The sequence below is a fragment of the Mercenaria mercenaria genome, chromosome 9 (assembly GCF_021730395.1).
Source record: "Mercenaria mercenaria strain notata chromosome 9, MADL_Memer_1, whole genome shotgun sequence".
In the NCBI taxonomy this organism is placed as follows: Eukaryota; Metazoa; Mollusca; class Bivalvia; order Venerida; family Veneridae; genus Mercenaria; species Mercenaria mercenaria.
Genome location: NC_069369.1, coordinates 46,051,560 through 46,077,849, shown reverse-complemented (window position 1 = coordinate 46,077,849; position 26,290 = coordinate 46,051,560). Strand labels below are relative to the sequence as shown.

General features: G+C 36.9%; 1 protein-coding gene across 3 annotated transcripts in view; it reads right to left on the bottom strand.

Annotated features, from left to right (window-relative positions):
• LOC123547022 (regulator of G-protein signaling 12-like) overlaps positions 1–21,748 on the bottom strand; it is an 89,355-nt gene extending 67,607 nt beyond the window's left edge. For 2 of the 3 annotated variants that reach the window (XM_045333762.2, XM_045333763.2), the window contains exons 1-3: positions 21,578–21,736; positions 8,396–8,518; positions 4,568–6,824 (exon numbers count right to left, since the gene is read on the bottom strand). In XM_045333762.2, the coding sequence (XP_045189697.2) occupies positions 4,568–6,824; positions 8,396–8,510 (2,372 nt within the window). In that variant the 5' untranslated portion in view covers positions 8,511–8,518; positions 21,578–21,736. Of the gene's footprint in view, positions 1–4,567; positions 6,825–8,395; positions 8,519–21,577 lie in introns of all 3 variants that reach the window. The other variant, XM_045333764.2, reaches the window with a different exon arrangement.
• Between the last annotated feature and the right edge of the window lie 4,542 nt (positions 21,749–26,290).

Sequence of the window (26,290 nt, the reverse complement as noted above, 5' to 3'; positions counted from 1 at the left end):
GTAGAACAGAAATTTTTGGTTTGGACGTTGCTCTGTAACGACTTTGAATATCAGAGCCAGGTTGGTTTTATTTGAAAGGAGTTTGATATAGTTTTAATTTGAAATGGTTATTTTAACTAAATGTTCAATTACCATCCAAGAACAAGAGGATCATGATGGTCCTGAATCGCTCACCTGTCCCAACATGACCCAGTTTTGAACCTAGTATGACGTCATTTTTTTTCTATTATTTGACATAGTGACCTAGTTTTTGAGCTCATGTGACCCAGTTTTGAACCTGACCTAGATATCATCAAGAACATTCAGACCAACTTTCATACAGATCCCATGAAAAATATGGCCTCTAAAGAGGTCACAAGGTTTTTTCATTATTTGACCTACTGACCTAGTTATTGACGGCATGTGACCCAGTTTCAAACTTGACCTAGATATCATCAAGGTGAACATTCTGACCAATTTTCATGAAGATCATGTCAAAAATATGGCTTCTAGAGAGGTCACAAGGTTTTTCTATTTTTAGACCTACTGACCTAGTTTTTAACCACAGTTGACCCAGTTTCGAACTTGGCCTAGATATCATCAAGATGAACATTCAGACCAACCTTCATACAGATCCCATGAAAAATATGGCCTCTAGAGAGGTCACAAGGTTTTTTCATTATTTGACCTACTGACCTAGTTATTGAAGGCACGTGACCCAGTTTCGAACTTGACCTAGATATCATCAAGGTGAACATTCTGACCAATTTTCATGAAGATCCATTGAAAAGTATGACCTCTAGAGAGGTCACAAGGTTTTTCTATTTTTAGATCTAATGACCTAGTTTTTGACTGCACATGACCCTGTTTCAAACTTAACCTAGATATCATCAAGATGAACATTCAGACCAACTTTCATACAGATCCCATGAAAAATATGGCCTCTAGAGAGGTCACAAGGTTTTTCTATTATTTGACCTACTGACCTAGTTTTTGAAGGCACGTGACCCAGTTTCGAACTTGATCTAGACATCATCAAGGTGAACATTCTGACCAATATTCATGAAGATCTTGTGAAAAATATGGCCTCTAGAGAGGTCACAAGGTTTTTCTATTATTTGACCTACTGACCTAGTTTTTGAAGGCACGTGACCCAGTTTCGAACTTGAACTAGATATCATCAAGGTGAACATTCTGACAAATTTTCATGAAGATCTTGTCAAAAATATGGCCTCTAGAGAGGTCACAAGGTTTTTCTATTTTTAGACCTACTGACCTAGTTTTTGACCGCACGTGACCCAGTTTCGAACCTGACCTAGATATCATCAAGATGAACATTCTGACCAATTTTCATAAAGATCCCATGAAAAATGTGACCTCCAGAGAGGTCACAAGCAAAAGTTTACGCACGGACGGACGGACGACGGACGCTGCGCGATCACAAAAGCTCACACTGTCACTTTGTGACATGTGAGCTAAAAACTAGAGATATCACTAAAGGTGATGAATGTACCCCCCGCATGCTCTGACACAGTACACTGCAATTTGACGCACACAAGATTGCATAATTATGTGGACTGTATGTATATAGACTGTATGTATACAGTATAGTAACAAAAAACAAAGTCCCATAACTATGCAGAATATTTATCTAAAAGAAAGTAACATGCACCATGCACAACTAGGGTTGGTACTGATCACTTGTGTGAAGTTTCATTAAATTGTGTGTAAGGGTTTGGTAGATTAGGCACGCACAAGATTGCATATGCAGACTGTATGCACATAGTATGTTAACAAGAAACAAAGTCCCATAACTCTGCAATTTTTGTCGCTGAAAGAACCTAACATGCCCCATGCACAACTACTGTTGTTACTGATCACTTGTGTGAAGTTTCATTAAATTGTGTCAAGGGGATGAGGAGAGATGGTGCGCACAAGATTGTGTCTATGTATATAGTATAGTAACAAAAAAACAAAGTCCCATAACTCTGCAATTTTTTTTTCTAAAAGAACCTAACATGCCCCATGCACAACTACTGTTGGTACTGATCACTTGTGTGAAGTTTCATTAAATTGTGTCAAGGGGATGAGGAGAGATGGTGTGCACAAGATTGTGTCTATGTATATAGTATAGTAACAAAAAAACAAAGTCCCATAACTCTGCAAATTTTTTTTCTAAAAGAACCTAACATGCCTCATGCACAACTACTGTTGGTACTGATCACTTGTGTGAAGTTTCATTAAATTCTGTCAAGAGGATGAGGAGAGATGGTGCGCACAAGATTGTGTCTATGTATATAGTATAGTAACAAAAAAACAAAGTCCCATAACTCTGCAAATTTTTTTTCTAAAAGAACCTAACATGCCCCATGCACAACTACTGTTGGTACTGATCACTTGTGTGAAGTTTCATTAAATTCTGTCAAGGGGATAAGGAGAGATGGTGCGCACAAGATTGCGTCTACAGACAGACGGACAGACAGACAACCTGAAACCAGTATACCCCCCCTTACAACTTTGTTGTCGGGGGGGGGGGGTACAAAAAATATTTAAGGTATGTTTCTTTATGTTGTTACTTTCCCCAGGCATTAATTTGCCGTATCTTTTCAAGAGCGCATTGAATATGACTGAAATATAGCTTGAAAGTTTGTCACATGCTCTTACCTAATGTATAAAGAACAAATTTTGGCAAACATAATGGTTTACATAATATTTTGCCAGGTTAACAATGCTTTATGAATTGAAAAATATATCATCTTAGTCCTGTATAAAATCCATATATTTTTAAGAAAGCAGCATCTGTTTAGAAAAAAGTATACTTTCTGCGCTTTTCGATATATGTCCTTTAATACCTAACTAGCTAAACATGTCTTAACAGCAGTTCATTTTCGGACCCCAATGTCACACTTTATTTGCACTTGGCCATATACTGAGAGGCCCACAGAGCCACTTTAGCTCACAAGTCTATACTGAGAGGCCCAAAGAGCCACTTTAGCTCACCAGTTTATACTAAGAGGCTTTAAGAGCCACTTTAGCTCACCAGTTTATACTGAGAGGCCCAAAGAGCCACTGTGACTCACCAGTTTATACTGAGAGGCCCAGAGAGCCACTGTGCCTCACCAGTTTATACTGAGAGGCCCAAACAGCCATTGTGGCACTGCAGTATATATCAAGAACCCAAAAGAGCCACTGTGCCTCACTAGTTTATAATGAGAGGACCAAAGAGCCACTATGGCTCATCAGTTTATATTGCAAGGCCCAAAGAGCCACTAGGGCTCACCAGTTATACTGAGTTATTGTGGCTCACAAGTTTACGAGAGCCCCAAAGAGCCATTGGGGCTCACTAGTTTATAAGAGGCCCAGACAGCCACTGTGGCTCACCAGTTTATACTGAGAGGCCCAAAGAGCCTTTGTGGCACTGCAGTATGTATCGAGAACCCAAAAGAGCCACTGTGCCTCACTAGTTTATAATGAGAGGCCCAAAGAGCCACTAGGGCTGACCAGTTATACCGAGTTATTGTGGCTCACAAGTTTACGAGAGCCCCAAAGAGCCATTGTGGCTCACTAGTTTATAAGAGGCCCAGACAGCCACTGTGGCTAACCAGTTTATAATTAGAGGCCCAAAGAGCTGCTGTAGCTCACCAGTTCATTATCAGAGCCCCAAAGAGCCACTGTGGCTCACCAGTTTATGAGAGGCCCAAAAAGCCAGTGTGGCTCCTTTAGTTTTAAACTGGTGAGCCACATTTGTTCTTTGGGCCCCTCGTTTTAAACTGGTTATCCACGTTGGCACTACAGATCATTCAATTTCAATATAAAATATAAACTGTGAGCTCCAGTGGCTCTTTGTGGCTCTGATTATGAACTGATGAGTCTCAGTCGCTGTCTGGGCCTCTCATTATAAACTGGTGAGACACAGTGGCTGTTTAGGCCTGTCAATATAATCTTGTCTGCCATAGTGGCTCTTTGGGCCTCTCATTATAAAACTGGTTTGCCACATTTGCTCTTTGGGCCTGGTGAGCCACGTTGACTCTCCAGATCATTCACTATAAACTGGTGAAACCCAGTAGCTCTTTGGGGCTCGGATTATGCACTGGTGAGCTACAGTGGTTGTCTGGGTCCCACACTATAATGAGAGGCCCAGAGAGCCACTGTGGCTCACCAGTTTAATTTGAGAGGTCTGTATTTTTCATACGGGTATGAATGCTCTTGACACAGTTATGATTTCTACTTTGACTGTTGACATAGATATTTCAGTGAATTTTCTACATGACCATCTCCATCATCAAACGCTGGAATCATCCCTATATGACCTAAACTGTGTCAGGGTGACTAAAAACTTTCTAAGTCATACCTCATAAACTACATACCTGACAGAGAATTTTACAGTAGATCTATTTAAACTTTTTGACAACCAAAGCATAACAAACCTGTACCTTACAGGTTACGTTTGCACTTGGTGGTCAAAGTTGGTCCTTTTGCTGTAAGTAAATGGCTTCAATATTATCTTCAGTCAAATTGTCATCAAAACATCTAACTCAGTACCAGCAGCAGGAGAGGTATGTACTGTATTGCTATAACCAATACTAACCTCTTTATCATGTTGTTTCCAGCTTCTTCATCACTGTCCTCATCATCTCCATGGTAACTTGGTATGGGTGGAGCAGATGGCGACCTCATCTCGTGCAACTGTGGTCGTGAACGTGTCTTTTTAAAAGCCGAGCCAACTGAACCTACTGGAGTGAATGCTGATGAGAGAAAGGCTCGTGGCGACAGCTTATCAGCTAGACTTGAGTCGGAATCATGCTTCATGTGCACAAAACTTTGTACTGGTTTAACATCTCCTTGAGATCCAAAATTTTGTAACGGTTTATCAGACTCATCGGATAAATATTTGAATGGGGCTGATACTGGACGTTCCTGTAAATCTGAAGAAGACATGCGTATATCACTTCTGGAACTGCGTGACTCTGTATCACTGCTAGTCTGGTCAAGTCCAGCTTGACGCTGTCTAGCCTGAAGTAATTTCTGCATTCCCAATCTTAGATTTTCGGCTGTATTCTGATTTTCCAAACCATCAGCAGACAGACGTCTTTTATCTGGTGTCACATTTGGCATTGCACGAATATTTAACCTGTCTGTCGCTCGAATAAATTCCTCGTTACTTGCTGACATATCAAGGCTATTATCTTTAGACGCAACTGCATTTTGTTTTGAATGTTTTGTGTATTTCATAGGTCCGTCTGTAAGGTACATAGTGTTACCTGACCATTTTATTTGCGGTAGTTGGGGTGCAGGTCTATCTCTAGCTGGGATAGGTGGTGGAGGCATTTCTTCTATCACTGGTGCGTGTTCCGGCCTGTTGTCCTCTCGACCCAAACCTAAGCCACTATCACTGTTACTATTGTTACTGCTGGTACTACTCATGCGCATGTGTTGCACAGGTTGGCTAGGATTAGAGAAGACCTTAGATCTCGCCACATCATTCTCCATCCCTACACCTGGTCTATCCTTATACAAATTAGATATTGACAAAATAATCGGAGTAGTTGATCTTGGAAACTCCAAACATCTTTGGGTATGCTGATCTACTGTACAGTTAATACCAAAACTCTTGGCTTTCAGGGCATGTACATTATGTGCTGTTAATTCCTGATCCACCATAAACACATGACAGGAGCTACCAACAAGCTCTTCCCTAGAATCTGAGTCACTATCACTATCATCAGAGACACTACGTAAAGTAACAATTCCAAAAAAACGTTTATCATCTGGGCACACACCACTAAATGCCAGCCTTTCTACAGGATAGAACGCTATCTCTTTTCCCATCATATTTATCAGTCTCACCCCTATGTCTGGGGACACAACCATTAACACTAAAGTATGAATTTTTTGTTCCACTCTTAACCTTCTAACAGCATTTCTGATTGACTGAATCCTTACATGTGGCTGATGGGCGTCTCCTGGCATTTCAAGAGATCCAATATATCCAACCACTATTCTTACTTCCTGTCCAGAATTTGGAACTAATGCATTATCATCATAGTCATCATCATCAAAATCATCTTCATTTAGAATAAATGCCTCATTGGCAGCACTGTATGAATGTAATGAATGATTAATTATTTGCTGTAAACTATTCGGTGAGAATTGATCGTACATACGTCCATGTTTAAAATGACTAGGAAGAGATCTCATAGTGTTCGAACCTGCAAGAGACTTAACATGTCCTTGAGATGTACTTTTGATGAATGCGTGTTTAGGTTCAACTTTGTGATGCAATGGTAAACTTGCTGCAGAAGGCACATTTGAAGCTGAGGCACTTTTCTGGAAAGGCACTTTAAATACATTAGTAGCACCAGCTTCAATGTAACTAGTTCCTTCCGATTGTATCTCATGATTTTCCGCACCGACAGGTGTATGTAATCGAGGACGAGATGACCTAGATTTTGGAAGGTCATACTTTTTATTGTCGTAATTGTTTGGTAATGGTCTTGAATTTGGATCATGTGTATGTCCATCAGGACGATCTCTCTGGTTTATATCCGCAAGTAATTTTTCCATTTTTTCGTTATACCCTTTATGACCCTTACGTGCCCTATGTGGATATTTTGCCTTGGTACGATGATAATAATCATCGTCTGATGAGTCACTGCTGTTGTAATTTTCTGCAACCTGGATGGTCAATGTCCCAGTTGACGTGCCCACCATACATACAACATCATCATGACTATGTTTAGACACATCTATACCATTAACACTCATGAGATAATCACCAGGCCTCAGACCCACACGCTCTGCTGGACTGTTGTTCACTATACAACTCAGTACACATGGATGTTGACCTGTAATGTTGGTATTGCAAAAAGGTTAACTATTTAAAATCTTATTCTTTAGCAACAAGTTTCCAGAGTGAAGGTGTTCTGACACATCCTGGAATATATGGCAGTTTGCTCTCATTTTTATCCATCAGACAAATATAAGATGACATATGTAGTGTTCAAAATCACTTCTGCATTCTATAAATTTTTACTACCTGTTTCAACATCCGATTTGCAACTTCCATTTCAGTTTTCACTACAAACATTTTGGGGAAATGATCACATCCTCTGGCTACCCTTTTTATGACAAATCTAATCATTTGAACAATCGTAGTACTATATTGTAGGCCACCAAACGAACATTTCTATGCAATAATTAAGAAATCTGGTCTGCAATTTTTGGTAAGACTTTATTAAGATATCACTATATACTATTTATATAGAAAGTGACCATGCCCTAAGCCACTGTGTATTTTTAAGAAACTTGTTTTTTAAAAATCGTGATTGAAGATCACCCATAGAACATTCTTGTGAATTATTTCATAATCTGAGATTTTGTTACAGTAGATAATGTCCCCCACAAGAAACCGAACAGATTTAAGCTGTATGACAATAACAAAAGCATAACAGCCATACCAGAAAAAATATATTTATGTCTTTATTTCCTTGTCATATAAGCTCAAAATTTGTCAAAAACCTTACAGACTTAAAACACAATTAAAATAGTGATTCAAGATTAAAATTAATGCTGCCCAGTCAACTGATATGAATTTTTAGGGCTACCTGTGGTACCAAGTTGGTAACTCAACATTTTCAAGTACTTTTCTAAACATTTTGACTTAGTAAACTGAAATTTCCAGTTAGTATCTAGAAATTTCAAGTTAATAAGTAATAATACAGGGTTGTTGTTTTTTCGGCCGTTTTTATAGCTGTTATTTGGCTATATTCCCCAATGCCAAAAAGTATGTGTTTTTCCCAAAATGATTGCAAAAAAAAAACCCAATCTACATTCTGAAAAAAATCATCAAAATTGCACAAACACTGACCAAACTACAGCAGCTTTTGAGAAAAAGCACATGTCTCCCACAAGTGCCTAATCATCTGAATAGTAGTATATGAGTCAACCATGCACCAAGACCTCAACTGCCTTATCAGACTTTCAGTGCTTTGATTATCAAACACAAGTTTCAAGGGCCATAATTCCGAAGTGCCTGGGCCGATTTGGCTATTAAACTTGGCTGAGGACTTATTGGCAAACACATTTTGTTCAAGTTTGGTGAAGATCAGATGAGTAATGTTCGACTTAGAGTGCGGAAAAGCTTTGTGACAGACAGACAGACACACAGACAGAAAGACAGAAGTAAATCAATATGTCTCCCACACCACTGTGTGGTGAGAGACATAATTATGGACAATTATTTAATGGCAGTATGTACAATGTGAAACAAGTGTATGAGAAAGTGCTTTAACACATCCTTACTATATGCTATGGGCCTAAATATTTCCTAATTCGGAACATTTATGCGTCAAAATTCCTAGACATACAATAGTGGCATCAGACAAGAAAAGTTAACCATTCTCGAAAGTTTATTTACCTGAGATAGTGAATCCATATCCAGATTTGCCTCTTACCACATCTACTGTTTTCAGACCATGTATTGGACGCTTCTTCCGTCTCTTTGGCTGATGGAGCTGTTGCGGAGGATACATTATCAATTCTGAAATTTAGGAAAAATATTAAGCTCAATAAATAATCAATTAAAGTGTAGCACCATGTAAATACATCCATATTTTATACCCTATAAATAGTATGGAAAACAGCAACACTATTTATGCAAACCCAAGTTCGAAATTAAAATCATGGTCAGTATATTTAAGAATTGTTAAAAAAGTGTTAAAAAAGCCAGCCAACACTGAACTTCCCGTACATCAACAGTATCTTAATGTTAGACAATGGATGCATTGAAAAATACCATCATCTATTTATATATTTCACTCATTAAATTGTACAAATACTTACCACAGTAAGAATCATGAACAACTACTTTTACGGGTGTCTCAACCATTTTGTATTTCCACACAAATATAATCAAATAAAAAAAATCTATTGCTCAATGTAGAATTAATCTTATTTAAATTAAATTTAATTGTTGCACTTATATCTATAAAAGCTTTTTTTTTAATCCGACACTTAGGAAAAATGTTTCCCATTAAACTGAGCACATTGATTTCACATCATCCCTGTGTGTAATTATAATGAGCGTGAATTAATAATTCAAAGTACAAAATTCCTGAAGACCAAAATGGCATGTCAATAGGTTCTTATACAATTCCATTTCAATAATTCACAATAAAAGGAAAAGTCACTGCTAACAATCTGCAAGTTCTTTTATCTTTTTTTCTGATCTCAAAAGTTGATCAGATTTACAATAATCTATTAATCTCTTTTCTATTTAAGGTATTATCAATGTAAGATGGTTATATGGATTATTTCACGTAATTGATGGTATCATAAAACACTATTAATTTTTTTATTAATAGCTCTATACTTTCTTCAACATAATCATGATTGGATCTAATATAAAACATCTACATGATCTATATCCAAAAACTGAAAATAGCTATATATCCAAAAACATTGTTAAATACAACACTATCAAACTGGCAAGTTTTTGACAGAACCCTGAAATTTAATAAAACCACTGAACTAAATCACAGGTTTAATATAACAATGCATACAGTATTCTTATAGACAAAAATCTTTGTTTGTTTTCACTCTTGAGAAATAAGAGAATATAATATTATTAGCTAGTACACAAGAGCTAAATGGTATCTCAAATATTTAACATCTCCCTTACATGTCATTACAGTTTATAACTGCATTAATAACATTAATCAGTACATTTGCATATTAAAATAAAATCTGTATGAATTATTCATCATCATGAAACACTGACCAGTACTTTGAGACAGACAGCTTTCTTATTACACTTCGAAGTTCTTAGTACCTGAATTTATAAATAGACTTAAAGCTTCCCCCTTATATACACAAACACTGTTACCATAAGCAAGAGGACTGCCTGCATTAGTGTAAGTAAGTGCTTGGTACTAGCCTATTTAGGCAATATGCAAGACAGTAAGATGCTTGTTGACATGTTAAAATATCATGTACAGATTAAAAAAAGTAAATCTGTTGGATTTAACGCCACACCTACACAACTAAAGGGCAAACCTTCCTGGTTTTCACGGTGGAGGAAGACCATAACTGCCTTTCGGAGCATTATTTCAGGCAAGCGTGATAACCCTGGTAGAACCACAGACCTTATGCAAGACAGCTAAACTGGATCCTCACAGAAGAAATTCTACACCCCAAGCCAGAGTGGTGAAAGGTGTATGATTCAAAGTAGGGATGATGTACACGCCTCGGACAAATTTATACACAGCACCTGCAAAGTCGGCGTGTGTCATATCATTAGTTATTTGGGAGTTCTGATATTTTGACAGATGACTGATGGCAGTCTGGTTAGAAATAATTTACTGGACAATGTTCAAAGGGGCGTGCTGAAGGTCAGAGACCACCAATTCAAACAAGAGCTGTCGGAGGACAGCAACGCTCGACTATTCAACAGCCTTGTCAATTGAATGAATACAAAAGTCGAAAAAGGGGCATAATTTTGTAAAAATTGGAAAAAGGGTTATGGAACCTTTACAGTGCTTATCAGCTCATGACAGTGATCAAGTGTGTGAAGTTTCAATCCTTTCCCATTAGTGGATACTGCAATACCAGCTTACATACAAAAACTTAACCAAAAACAGCAAAGTCGAAAAAGGGGAATAATTTTGAAAAAATGCAAAGTAGAGTTATGGGACCTATACAGTGCATGTCAGATCATGACAGTTAACAAGTGTGAAAAGTTTCAATCCATTCCCATTTGTGGATACTGAGATACCAGCTTACATACAAAAACTTAACCAAAAACTGCTAAGTCAGAAAAAGGGACATAATTTTAAAAAAATGCAAAGTAGAGTTATGGGACCTGCACAGTGCATGTCAAATTATGACAGTGAACAAGTGTGTGAAGTTTCAATCCATTCCCATTAGTGGTTACTGAGATACTAGCTTACATACAAAACCTTAACCAAGAATTTCTAAGTCGAAAAAGGGGCATAATTTTGTAAAAAAGCAAAATAGAGTTATGAACCTGTGCAATGTAGGTCAGTTTATCACAGTGAATAAGTGTGTGAAGTTTCAATCCATTCCCACAAGTGGTCACTGAGATACCAGCTTACATACAAAACCTTAACCAAGAATTTCTAAGTCGAAAAAGGGGCATAAGCTTGTAAAAAGGAAAAATAGAGTTATGGAACCTGTGCAATGTAGGTCAGTTTATCACAGTGAATAAGTGTGTGAAGTTTCAATCCATTCCCACAAGTGGTTACTGAGATACTAGCTTACATACAAAACCTTAACCAAGAATTTCTAAGTCAAAAAAGGGGCATAATTTTGTAAAAAAGCAAAATAGAGTTATGAACCTGTGCAATGTAGGTCAGTTTATCACAGTGAATAAGTGTGTGAAGTTTCAATCCATTCCCACAAGTGGTTACTGAGATACCAGCTTACATACAAAAACCTTAACCAAATCGGGACGCCGGCGCCGACGCATGGGTGAGTCCAATAGCTCACTATTCTTTGAATAGCCGAGCTAAAAAGTACAGGGAACTTACTGGGAATGAGGTAAGTGTATACCTGGGAATAAGGCAGGGTTCTTGCCAGGCTATTATTGCCTGTTGCGTGCAACACGCCTTCAGACTTTGAGCTGTATATTCGACATCCCTTATTTCCCCCGTCACCCCTAAATTGCCGAAGCGACATGTCATAAATGCACCCTAATAAACACATTGATTAATCCGATAGTGAATTCAAAAAGCTTCAACGTGCTCACCTGATAGTTTAAGTAAAGCGATGTCAGTTAAGATAACCGAATAACCAATGACAGCTTCCTATACGTTGAACGTGTGACGTAAGTTCATCATAGCTCCGCCTTTAAATCCACTGACAGGCGGTATCTTTTGATGTGTACATGAAAGTGACTGTTTTCGCAAGTTTTAAGATTATATATGTCATTAGATATAATGACAGATGATTCAACAATTATCGTCCGAATTTTTTTTCGCAATCAAGGAAAGACAATGGAAGGAATTAAGTTAAAAATTGTGCAACACGGTAAAGTGCTTTTGAACAATTATCGCCGCAATATTAATGTTTTCCACATGTATGAAATGTGTTTTCTGGGGCTGAATATCAAAAAGACAATGCCAGAATTAATGTCACTTTCAAAATAGAACTTGAAGCGAAAAGTTTAAAATACCCTCCATGCATTATTTCATCACGAGCGGGCACCTGGGTAGAACCACCGACCTTCCGTAAGCCAGCTGGATGTCTTCCTCACATGAAGAATTCAATGCCCCGAGTGAGGCTCGAACCCACATCGATGAGGGGCAAGTGATTTGAAGTCAGCGACCTTTACCACTCGGCCACGGGCGCCCCCGTCACAAATTCAGAATCCCTCTCAGCCACGCCAAATGGCCAAAGGAAATCGGACATTGATCCAGAATGGAAACCAGCGTTTCCCTGGATGACAGTCTCAGATTGTATTATTTTATGTACATTAAATAGTGGACATTTTCAAAAACTTAAAATGGAAAAGTTTTCAGCAAATAAATTTCACAGGAATAGAAGACATAAACTTCTGAAACATGCCTTCAAAAAATCCTGACTAGAACCCTGTAAGGTAATGTTTGTCCGTTCTGATTGGTCAGTCATGTAAACAAACCTAAGAAGTGACAGTGTTTTCCCTTGACTTTTGAAAATGAGGGTCACTGTGACCCCCAGTGTTTCACATCTGGGGGTCATTTCCAAATTTTGGGGGTCGTACATATATATATATATACTCGACATCACTAATCTCGCGTCATCACTAATTTCGCGGTATTTGAGTTTCGCTACCTGCGTGGTGTTTACATGTCAAAGTTTGTGACCTATTTTACGCATGCTAGCGAAAAAACGTTCTTCCCTGCAGTTACCATGCTAAATATCTGTTAAAAAATAATTAAAAGCGTATTTTTGCACAGCTATTGCAAAAAATTCAAAAATATCCATAAATTAAGCAAATATTTGCAATGTTTACAATTTTGTCTACCATCTGTTCGGCATTTGTCCTCATTAATTATGCAAATTAAGTCCCGCCCATAGGTTAGAGAACACCAAATTTACGTAACATACCCAGCAAGGCAAAAATGATTGAAATGTCAGTATTAGGTGAAACATCAAAACGTCTATTCAGTAATAGTACAATTCTTAGGCTCCGAAACATTATGACCACGCCCGCGACCTTGTGGTTTACTTGCAAAATATCTGGTGTGTCCACTGCCCAGAGAATAATTTTGATAGTGCCATTGTAAACAGCTGATATAAAACGTTCAAGCTGGCGTTTAATTACTTTTGAGTGGTCCTGTTAGTTTAACTTTGATAGCTTTTCAATGTTTGAGTAATATTTAGTGCTTAATAACCTTCGATAGTTTGATTGACACAATTGTTGACCTATACCGCGAAATTAGTGATGTGACGTCACATGATGACAATGGCTGACTATTGTTGTTCTAAGTACACATTGATGTTTCTTCGATCTTCTTCTTCTTGTCGTTCGCGATGTTTCTTCGATGATATCTGATTTATTTTCACACAATTATTGATGCATATGACAGGAAATATTACGGTAAAGAAAAGAAATACTCTGTTGTGTTGATTCTTATTTCATGTCGTTACCTCGAATGTTAAGTAACGCGACATTACAGATGGACGGTATACTTTTATTATTTTGAATAAAACTTTGTTTTACTTAAACTAGTGATTATACAGATTGAAGACTTTCCTCATATTTGTCACTGAATAAAATGATAAAAACAGCTGATGTTTGACTTTTTATTTATATATGTGCTAAAATAAGTTTTTGTTCATTTTACAACATTGGTTGCAGAACATTTCTTTGTCTCTGAATTTGATCAAAGTAAATGACTTCAGCCAATTTGAATTAGAAGTACGGGAGTGTTTTTTGCTGGGACCCTTTGTTTCAGTCGAATCTGAATAGCTGTTTGTGTCGTGTCATAAACATCATCAGCTTGCTTTGCTTTGGAGCCATTTTTATTTTTTAGTAAACAGCAGACTGGTACTACTGGTTCTAGTAGCAAGCAGCGATAACAACCATTACAAAGCATTAATCAGTCAAAGTATCAGACTGGTTATTAAATTTGTGAAATGTGAATCAACGTAAATATAGAAAATCAGTGACGCAGTATACATACAATTATGAAACTGAAAGTACATTTTCGGAAAAACGCTCTTTGTAAACAAAATTGGCCTGATTTAGATTTTCAAGAAATTGCGCCCACTGTGACGCACAGAATTTATTTTTACGGGTCATTTCTCAGAAAAGTGCTACAATGACGCAGGATTTGTGCGTCAGGGAAAACACTGAATATGCGGAAAAAATACCTTATTATTATTTAAACAAGAGGGCCAAGATGGCCCTAGGTTGCTAACCTGAGAAACACACCATAACAGTCACAACAGTGTAAAACATGTCTGACCTAGTGATTTCATGGAAACAAATATCCTGGCCAATTTTCATTAGGATTGGACCAAAATTGTGGTCTCAAGTTTAAACAAGTATTTTCTTTGATATAACCTAGTGACCTACTTTTTGATCCAAGATGACCCATATTCAAACTTGACCTAGATTTCATCAAGGCAATCATTCTGACCAAATTTCATGAAGATCAATTGAAAAATACAGCCTCTATTGCATACACCAGGTTTATCTTTGATTTGACCTAGTGACTTATTTTTTGAGCCCAGATGACCCATATTGGAATTCAACCTAGATTAAGGCAATCATTCTGACCAAATTTTATGAAGATCAATTCAAAAATACAGCTTCTATCGCATACACAAAGGTTTTCTTTGATTTGACTTAGTGATCTACTTTTTGACCCCAGAAGACCCATATTCAAACTCGACCTAGATTTCATCAAGGCAATCATTCTGACTAAATTTCATGAAGATCAACTGAAAAATACAGCCTCTATTGCATACACAAGGTTTTTCTTTGATTTGACCTAGTGACCTACTTTTTGACCGAGATGACCCATATTGGAACTCGACCTAGATTTCATCAAGGCAATCATTCTGACTAAGTTTCATGAAGATCAATTGAAAAATACAGCCTTTATCGCATACATGTAAGGTTTTTCTTTGATTTGACCTAGTGACCTACTTTTTGACCCCAGATGACCCATATTCATACTCAACCTAGATTTCATCAAGGCAATCATTCTGACCAAATTTCATGAAGATCTATTGAAAAATACAGCCTCTATCGCATACACAATCTAAATGTTGACAGACAACAGACATTGAGCGATCACAATAACTCACCCGAGCGTTGCTCAGGTGAGCTAAAAAGAGCTGTCCGTAAGACAGCGCGCTCCACTATTTGGCGATTTGACAGTAAAATGAATTTATGTCTCAATAAGAGACTCTACTTTAAAAGGAAGATACACCAAGATATATTTTGATTTCAAGTCATTATCTTATATGGTACCAAAGTTGTGTCCAGAAAACGAAGTTTGTCAAAAACTTTAAGTATAAAAGGGGGATAATTTGGTCAAAAATACAAATCAGAGCAGGGTTTTTTTTTTATTCTATAGCAGAGGCCGAATATCGGCCTTGTCCCCCAGCCGAGGATTTCCCCCACAGCCAAGGATTTCCCCTACCGCAGTCGAAATTCCCCTACGTCCGAAATTCCCCCCCTCCAAAATCGTAAACAAAGCAATGGAGATTACTCCCAACGATTTTCCCGACCGAATATCGGACCCGTTCACAATTGCAGACGGTCTTTCACAATTTTCAATGGGTGTGGAAACCTTTAGAAATAGTAGAAAAATGTTTGAAGAGCGTTCAGTGGACCCGAGGTTCCGGTTTTGACCAGCGAAAATCGATAAAAACTCGTATCTGACCCGCACATAATATGCCGTGGGCGTCTGCTTGTCTCGCGGTAATACTCTTTGATGCGTAACGAGTTCGAAAGCTCTGCCCCTTGTCAATCAAAATCCCAGTGAACTTCATCCTGTTTGTCGACACCAGCGTAAGTATGACAGTAGGCGGAGCGTCGTATGTTAATTAGCTACTGACAGATGTCAATCACGCCACGCGCCGACTGACACGTGGTTATCATCAGTATGTAATATAGATGATTGATAAACAATGCAGCGTCAGATTATTGTGTTTGTACCTCTTGTTAATTAGCGGTAACAGCTTATGCTGTATTGTGTAATATGTGTTGTTAATTTGAAGTAATTATTTTATGTGCTTGATTCGATTAAATAAGCCGGTCGGCCGTTACGCAAATTTATTATCTTTGCCGAGGTATTTTGCTAGAGCAAAATAAAATATAAATGTTTTAAGTAATCAGATATTATAAGTATGGAATAGTTCTGGTGAAAAGATGAAATTTAAAACGGGTATTTTATCAAGAATTTTTAATGTTTGCTTTCGTTTTTTCATATTTGTCACACGTTTTCGCGATCGTGATTTTCGGACTTTTTTTATCCTTTCTTACAAGATTTTCTAGTACAATTGAAATAAAAAGCCAACAAAAGTATGCATTTAATAATAATATGATGACTCTTGCAAAAGCAACTCTTATTTTAAAGCATTTTTTGTGAATAAAAGCATGTGACCTTTAAATATTCAATGATTTGAGCATTTCAACTCTCCCCACCCACCTTGTTACAATGATAAGTGAACATTAGTGCAAGTCCATCTATTGCTAAGTGACAGTGTGTATAGTTGCTAAAAGTTGCAAGAATATGTAATAAAAACATAGTTTAAAGTGTTTATTATGCATAATTGTAAATTCCCCCCTGAGTGAAAAAATTCCCCAAAACTGCTCGTCGCGCGCTATTTTCTTCCCCCAGTGACAGGCTGGGGCCTCTTCCCCCAGTCGTAAAAAAAACCCCTGCAGAGTTATGAGGATTGTCACCACACATGCAGATGATGATGATGATAAAGATACATTTTAAGTTTCAAGCGAAGATTGCCAAAAAACTTTAAGTATGAAAGGGGCATAATTCTGTCAAAATACAATTAGAGTTATGGGGATTGTAACCACACATGCACATGATGATTATAAAGAATTCTAACACGACCAGCAAATAACCTACATACATGTAGAGCAAAATCTATCTCGGGTTATTTTGCAATAAATAACTCGCATGCAATGACGTCATCCGATCCAGGAGCGTAACACGGTCCTAAAAAGTAGTTACCATTTTTTCTAACACTTTTGATACTAGTTTGTCGTGTTAGAATCGAAATAATAAGTTTCCAAGTGTGATTTATTTTATAATAACCCAAGTTTTTCGTTCTTATGCGAAACAATATATCACTCAGGCCTACGGTCTTTGTGATATATTCTTACGCATAAGAACTCAAAACTCCGGTTATTCTACGATAAACCACGTTTGGGAACTTATTATTTCTTAAATATTTTTCATTTCAAGTCATTATCTTTTAAAGTACCAAAGATATATCTAACAAAGCTTTCGAAAAAATTTAACATGAAAATAATTCCAAGTATAACAACTTGGTGACCTTGACCTTGGGCATAATGGGCCCAGCCCCTGCACATACTTTATTTGTATGCTGGACAATGTTTATGTGAAGTTACAGTTAGATATAAGCAATAGTAACAAAGATATGACAGAACAAGAGCTGCAGAGCTCCAGATAAGCCGCGTATTTGCATACTTACGCAATTAAAATTGCAGAAAACCCAACTGAATTCATACAGTGTGCGTACTGAAACGCAAGTAAAATTCCTAATACCAAATTCGTAAAAAATCGCTTGCGTATCGCATTTTCCTTATAACTAGAACGGGTACGAGACTTTAACACTAGATTTGACTCAGTCACTGACTGGTTATACGTTACCGCAGAACAGGTAGCAATTTATCGGAAAAATTATAGGGCCATTCAGTCGGCAGATCTGTGTTATTTGGACGCTTTGTAAACAATTTCTCTTTACGCCAATAAAATGTAAAAGAGGTTGCAGAAAAAACATTGTTGCAGCACAAACAAACAAATTAGTGGGATACTTTGCTGTTCAACAATGACAGTTATTTGTTTGTGACGATGTAGTGTCACCAATACTGGATGACATCTTTTAGGAGAATGCATATTGCGGTAATCGTTCGCGATATTGTGGATGAACTGATCTCTGACTGCATTAAAAGTGAAAAAGAAAACAACAGTATGAAACATTCACTACAATTTTAAATACATTTTTGTATTAAACATTGAAGAGCGCCATTAAAATACTTAGTCAGTCCTGTTTAATGATATATACCATGTATACTGTAAGCAAAAAATACTCATTTGTTAGTGCAAGATTGGTAAAATACCCAATTGGTTTAAGCAAATACCCAATTACTTTTGAAAAGGCTGGGTAATGATATTATTTTTACCCAATTCAAATTTCCAATACCCAATTCAGACAAAATGTGATGGGTAAATACCCAATTGCACCAAAAGCTTATCTGGAGCTCTGGAGCTGTCTGATGACAGCGCGCTCAACTATTCAAGAATTGATTGAAAAATGGGGTCAAAATATTAACACAGATATTCAGACAAAAGAAAAACAAGAGGACCATGATGGTCCTGAATCGCTCACCTGTCCCCACATGACCCAGTTTTGAACTGAGTATGACGTCGTTTTTTCTATTATTTGACATAGTGACTAGTTTTTGAGCCCATGTGATCTAGTTTTGAACTTGACCTAGATATCATCAAGATAAAAATTCTGACCAATTTTCATGAAGATCCATTGAAAAATATGGCCTCTAGAGAGGTCACAAGGTTTTTCTATTATTTGACCTGACCTAGTTTTTGACCATAGGTGACCTAGATATCTTCAAGGTGAACATTCTCACCAATTTTCATGAAGAACTCATAAAAAAAATATGGCCTCTAGAGAGGTCACAAGGTTTTTCTATTTTTATATCTACTGACCTAGTTTTTGACCGCACGTGACCTAATTTTGAACTTTTATCTAGATATCATCAAGGTGAACATTCAGACCAATTTTAATGAAGATCCATTGAAAAATATGGCCTCTAGAGAGGTCAAAAGGTTTTTCTATTTTTAGACCTACTGACCTAGTTTTTAATCGCAGTTGACCCAGTTTCGAACCTGTCCTAAATATCATCAAGATGAACATTCAGACCAACTTTCATACAGATCCCATGAAAAATATGGCCTCTAGAGAGGTCACAAGGTTTTTTCATTATTTGACCTTCTGACCTAGTTTTTGAAAGCACATAATCCAGTTTCAAACTTGACCTAGATATCATCAAGGTGAACATTCTGACCAATTTTCATGAAGATCCATTGAAAAGTATGGCCTCTAGAGAGGTCACAAGGTTTTTCTATTTTTAGATCTACTGACCTAGTATTTGACCGCAGTTGACCCAGTTTCGAATTTGACCTAGATATCATCAAGGTGAACATTCTGACTAATTTTCATGAAGATCCATTGAAAAGTATGGCCTCTAGAGAGGTCACAAGGTTTTTCTATTTTTAGACCTACTGACCTAGTTTTTGACTGCAGTTGACCCAGTTTCAAAACTGACCTAGACATCATCAAGATAAACATTCAGACCAAATTTCATACAGATCCCATGAAAAATATGGCCTCTAGAGAGGTCACAAGGTTTTTTTATTATTTGACCTACCGACCTAGTTTTTGAAGGCACGTGACTCAGTTTCGAACTTGATCTAGATATCATCAAGGTGAACATTCTGACCAACTTTCATAAAGATCCCATGAAAAATGTGACCTCTAGAGTGGTCACAAGCAGAAGTTTACGGACGGACTGACGCACGCACGGACGACGGACGCTGCGCGATCTCAAAAGCTTACCTTGTCACTATGTGACAGGTGAGCTAAAAACAGATTAGACAAACAATGTTCCTGTATTTGTGGATTTCGATAAGTCTTGCATTAAATAGCAATGTGTGAACCAATTTCAAAGTCCAAAAAGGGCCATAATTCAGCCAAAATAGTTGTCAGAGTTATGTACTCTTGTCTACAGATGGAAATCATGATGATAAACAAGTGTTCAAAGTTTAAAAGCCATATGTAACATAGTTTTGACAAAACGTGGACTTGTATGAAAACAGAACAAATTTCTAAGTCCATAATTCAGCCAAAATAGATGACAGAGTTATGTACTCTTTCCTACAGACAGAGACTGAGACTATTATACTGAACAAGTGATAAAAGTTTCAAAGCCATATGTCAAACACTTTACACAAAATATGAACTGGTACGAAAAACTTAACCAAGATTTCTATTTCTATCCTAAACGTGTCCACGGGAAAATGAGGTCCGTACCCCTAGACACTTCCAACAAACTTACTGGTGTAGACCTACAGAAAATATCATCCATATTTTTCCATATTTAGTAGGACCCTTTGCAGTAACACTTAAAGGATCTCATGACGGGACAGGGATATACCCTGCACAAAGAAGTATAAAATACACAGAATGGCAACTGGCTGTAATCTCCGTGATCTCGTGTCAGAGCGTGAATTGGCGTTATCTTAGTAAAAACAAACATCGGCGAGCATGGAGTTACAACTTGTACCTTTAAAACTACATTTAAAATACATGTTAGCTTCTAAAAGAACATTATTTTTTAATGTGAAATAGTCTTAAGACACAAAGTACACGTTTCTTGCCATCAAAAGAAGCGTGGTCATACGGCGATAATTATTTTACCGATGAATAATTGCTTTCGCATACAAAATGGCGCATGGAGAAAGCACCACTTCCGGTAAACGAGATCTCGTTCCGTTATCACGGGATGTTGGCGAGATTTGCTCTATATGCCTTTCAAGTTGCCGATCTATTTATTTTTATAGCTCTTTGCCCTGCATTAGGAAAGTTTAGTTGCGTTTAGCAGGTCCCGGAAAAGTAAAAAATTAGCTATATAGCTAGAAGTAGCTATAAAACCAAAAGCAATGATGCAAAATATGTCAAAATCAAATGCAAAAAGGTCATAATCATGTCCTAATGGTTTATAAGATGAAAGACAATTGAGCAAAAAACCAAGATCTTTGCGGTCACACTTTCATTAAATGCAGCAGTATTTTACGATAAATCATTGGTGAATGTTTCACTTGTGAGAATCATCGTAGCATAAGACAAATTTAGTAATTACTTTTCGCAGAAATTCATATGTATTGAAACTGAAACTGAATGGATGATAGATCTCCGTTCTTTGTGATTGTCTTTTGTCTCATAAACCATTTGAATGGGATAACTATTTTATATTTGATATTGACATATGTTGAACAATTGTTATTGCTTTGACAGCTGTTTTTAGCTATATATAGCTATATTTTTTAGCTTAGACTAAGCTTATTTGTGACTTTTCTGGGACAAGCAGTGTTTAGTCCAAACAAGTAAGTTATTTGAGGATTCCTAGACTCTCTTCTACTTAGCAACTTCCATCTTCTACATATATAATTAATGAAATCATTGTATTAAATCATGAAACGCTTAATGTCGTTAACTTTATCATGGAATAAACTGCGATAAAAGATATAAATGAATGAAACTATACCCCACCCATCAATTAACACTGATTTCCACGCACCTGTTTGTTTACATTACATTTCTTTGATGGTCGTGCAAAAATAACGGTTCCCATTAAAACAAAGGATTTCATAGCTTAAGGTAACTACAGCATTCTTCTTTTTTTTGTTCTTTGTTCCACTCATTTAAACACCGAAGTCACGCAAACGTAAAATCGGTGTCAATTTCACTGTTTGTTTTGAGCGGCTAAAGATGGCCGACTTCTAAGTCATGTGATATTAAGTTATCCATTTGATTGGTTGGAAGTAATCGAGGCGCTGAAATTCAAAGACTTTAAAGTTCCATAATGTTATGTTAAAAACAGATAAAGCAGCTGTCCAAACCACGGTGGGGAAACCAGGAATGCAACGTCATCAAACAGCAGCGCAAATGAGCTGACCACACACAAATTTACGTCGATTCAAGTAAGAAAAGTCTTGTAACTTTTTTATTACTGCAGCTTTCGATTCGAGATAAAGAGCACCGTACCCGGCCTGGAGTATACTAATCTGCGGTAGTGTTCCATATTGTACGTATAGCTTGATTTTTGCTCGAAAACGCGAACAGTTGGCAAAAAGGGTATGAGCTGTACCACACTTTTGTCTAAGAAAGTGAGTTTTGACAGTGTTTTCGTGAAATGAGGACAGTTTTGACGCTCATTCAATATTAGTGACTAGCATAATAGTCAACCATTGTTTTATTTTGCTATTTACAAGGATATCTAACGATATTTTATTCAAAACAAACAACATTATTAAAATGAGAACATCCACACTGACGACTTTGTTGGAGAACATCCACACTCTTAATTATCATTATTGCAGTTATGCTTCCTAAAAGCTGTTTCTTAGGCAGTCAAGCTACGTTGTTCAACAACAAATGTCGTCTATACATACAATCAGCAGTTCAAACCATTTACCGCGAGGCTGTAGACCAGTTAAAATAGATCTGCCAAATCATATAGCAATGGCTGAGCACATGTTAGGCTAACATTAATCTTTGTGTATAGTGTGGCATAAGGACACTGAGTTCAGATTGATTGCATCTTAGGAAAAACATTATTTTAAGATAACAAGACAAATTCGCATAAAAGTCCTGCACACAAAGTTTAAAAGCAAATAAAGGATTGGAATAGTTATTGTATTGTTATTTTGTTTATAACTATATCCATCCCAAAGTGCATAAAACACGGATAGTTAGTACTTTAACCAAATATTATCACTGTAAGATATTTTAAATCTTATTTCAGCAAATGGAAGTCTCTTTCAAATATCAAATACAATCCAACCTTATACATAAAAAGGGCATTATCACTTAAGGTGATTATGCACATTCGATAAACCGAAAGAAAGGCATACAATGTATTATCATTACGTAGACTAAAGCCTGGGTTCTGCATACGGAACCGAAATTTATTTATTGAATGGAAATCCCATGAAACAATATTATATTTCTAAAGATAAAACATGATATTAAAATTGTTCAGACATTAAACAGTTCTAAATAGTCTTTAAATCAGCTTAAAATGTGCTGATCTCTTAAAATAAAGGCAATGTCTATAGCCTAGTGGTAGAGCGTCCGCTTCGGGTGCGCGAGGTCGTGGGTTCGATCCTTGGCCGCGTCATACCAAAGAGCAGAAAAAGCACATGACACTATCGATTTACATTTGCCAAAAGATGCAAGTTTATTCTATAATTCGAAGTTTAATCAAATTTCAAATCAGTGAAGAAAAAATAATGGATTCGAACTTGTAGAACTACCTTAAGCATCATACGGGAAAGATTTTCATGTGACGCCTTAAACTTTCGTCAGTATTTATACACCTTTCCACACTCCTCACATCCTTGATTTTCTCTCTCCGCTGTGACTGTCTTAAGTGTTCCCGCAGAGCAGGTTTTCTGGCTGAAGCTTAGCCCCTAATATCGCACTTCAATCAAATGCTGATTTATTAAAATAAATCCCCATAATTTGAAATGTACTGCAATGCCATTGGACAAAAATAATTTCAAACACTAAATACTGTTACAACTGTATTAATAACTTTACTAGTTGCGGACACCTATTCACATTAGCAGATCTTAATAATTTCAAACTGTTTTATAGAGCTTGAGCCGTATTGTTCGTTAATAGTAGTTCAGCCAGGAAAATTGTAAAGGTGTAGGTTTGTGGTTTGGCAAAAGAAATTTACATATACTTTGTTATCTCGCATTGGTGCCAAAATTATTTAAATGGGAGGAGAAGTTTTATTTTTCTTATTATTGGCTAACCTGTTAAGTGTTTAAAATTATTTTTTGTTTACATATTTAAGCTCCGCGTACAGTATGTGACTTACCATGTTAATAAAACTGGAAGTAAATGTTGATCTACCAAAATTAATTTCCCAATAATTCCAAAAATACTGCAATGACATTGGAGAAAAATAATTCCAAACACTAACAAGAGTGCCAGAATGTCACAATATACGCCCATCACAGCAAATTCCTTTACTCTAGCACCTGTATTTGCAAAAGGAATTTTAATTTTGTGGTTGTTTAGTAATCATTGTAAGTCTTTTGTTTTTCTAAGTCCACAAAAAAACTCCTTACCAGGTAGAGATGCCTTAAAATACACCTAAAATTGGAAAGTAACATCTATGTTGTACCACAGAAAAGTGGTCTTATTTTTTCCCTACGGTCAATTATAAAAAAGTTACAATATAAGATATTTATAGTAACAACTAAGGGAAGTTAATCTTAAAAAAAAAGTCCAAAAAAAAAAAAAAAAAAAAAAAATGTAAGTCCACACAAAAATCTTTACCAGGTAGAGATTGGTCAAAATACACCTCAAAATTGGATGTAGCATGCATGTTGTACTACAGAAAAGTGGTCTCGATTTTTCCCTACGACTAGTAATAAAAAAGTTACAATACCAGCTATTTATAGTAACAACAAAGGGAAGTAATTCTAAAGAAGGGAAACGTATGACACTTCGTCTCATGATGATGTATAATTGTGCCAAGTAACATCGAAATCCCTCCATGCATGAAGAAGAAATGCTCCGGACAAAGTCATTCTTGTATCTGACCTTTGGCCTCTAAGTGTGACCTTGACCTTAGACCCAGGGACCTGGTTCTTATGCCTGACACTCCGTCTCGTGGTGGTGAACATTTGTGCCAAGTTATATCAGAATCCCTCTATGCATGAAGAAGAAATGCTCCGGACAAGGTTTTCATTCTTGAATCCTTAGACCTCTAAGTGTGACCTTGACCTTAGACCTAGGTATGGTTCTTGCGCGTGACACTCTGTCTCATGATGATAAACAATTGTGCCAAATTTCATCAAAATCCCTCCATGCATGAAGAAGATATTCTCCAGACAAAGTCATTCATGAATTTGACCTTCGACCTCCAAGTGTGACCTTGACCTTAGACCTAGGAACCTGGTTCTTGCGCATGACACTCCGTCTCATGGTGGTGAACAATTGTGCCAAGTTTCATCAAAATCCCTCTATGCATGTAGAAGATATGCTCCGGACAAAGTCTGTGGACGCCGCCCGCGCGCGCGCCCGCCAGCCCGCCCATCCGCCCGCCAAGGGCATTCCCATAATACGTCCCGTTTTTCAAACGGGCGTATAAAATAGTGGAAAAAAGATTTATGTTTTCTTTTCCATTTGTATATTATATATTATATTATATATACTACGATCTTATTCATGTAGAATCTACTCTACTGAATATTTATATAGATCAAACGCCCTACAGATTGCAACAATATTTTCAAATTGACATTATTATTTATGTCATAAAAAGAAATAAATACTGTCATCCGAAACAAAATAACGAATGACGCGCAGATTGAATGCAGTGAAACTTATCACTTTTACTTTACTTTTTCGCATGTCAGATTTTAAAACAAAAATTGTTTTGTCTGAGATTTTTCTAAATACATTTAGTGCATGATAATAGTGTGGATGTTCTCCAACTAAGTTTGAACTGCTGATTGTATGTATAGACGACATTTGTTGTTGAACAACGTAGCTTGACTGCCTAAGAAACAGCTTTTAGGAAGCATAACTGCAATAATGATAATTAAGAGTGTGGATGTTCTCCAACAAAGTCGTCAGTGTGGATGTTCTCATTTTAATAATGTTGTTGTTTTGAATAAAATATCGTCAGATATCCTTAAAAAGAGCAAAATAAAACAATTGTTGACTATTATGCTAGTCACTAATATTAAATGAGCGTCAAAACTGTCCTCATTTCACGAAAACTCACTTTCTTAGACAAAAGTGTGGTACAGCTCATACCCTCTTTGCTAACTGTTCGCGTTTTCAAGCAGAAACCAAGCTATACGTACAATATGGAACACCACAGCAGAATAGTATACTCCAGGCCGGGTACGGTGCTCTTTATCTCGAGTCGAAAGCTGCAGTAATAAAAAAGTTACAATACTTTTTTGACCTGAATCGACGTAAATTTGTGTGTGGTCAGCTCATTTGCGCTGGGTTTTGATGACGTTGCATTCTTGGTTTCCCCACCGTGCAAACAGTTGGTGTGCATACTTAGACGTAGCCTGGGAATCCAGTCTGACAATTTCTAACTTTTTTCTACCAGCAAATTGACAATATCAGAAACACGATGAATGCCAATTAACATAATTAGCGCAAAATAAGTGGGATCTTTAATGCATAGATATTAGGTATTTCTTCTGACAAAGCACGAATATTATCAACGGCTTCCCAGGCTAACTTAGACGGC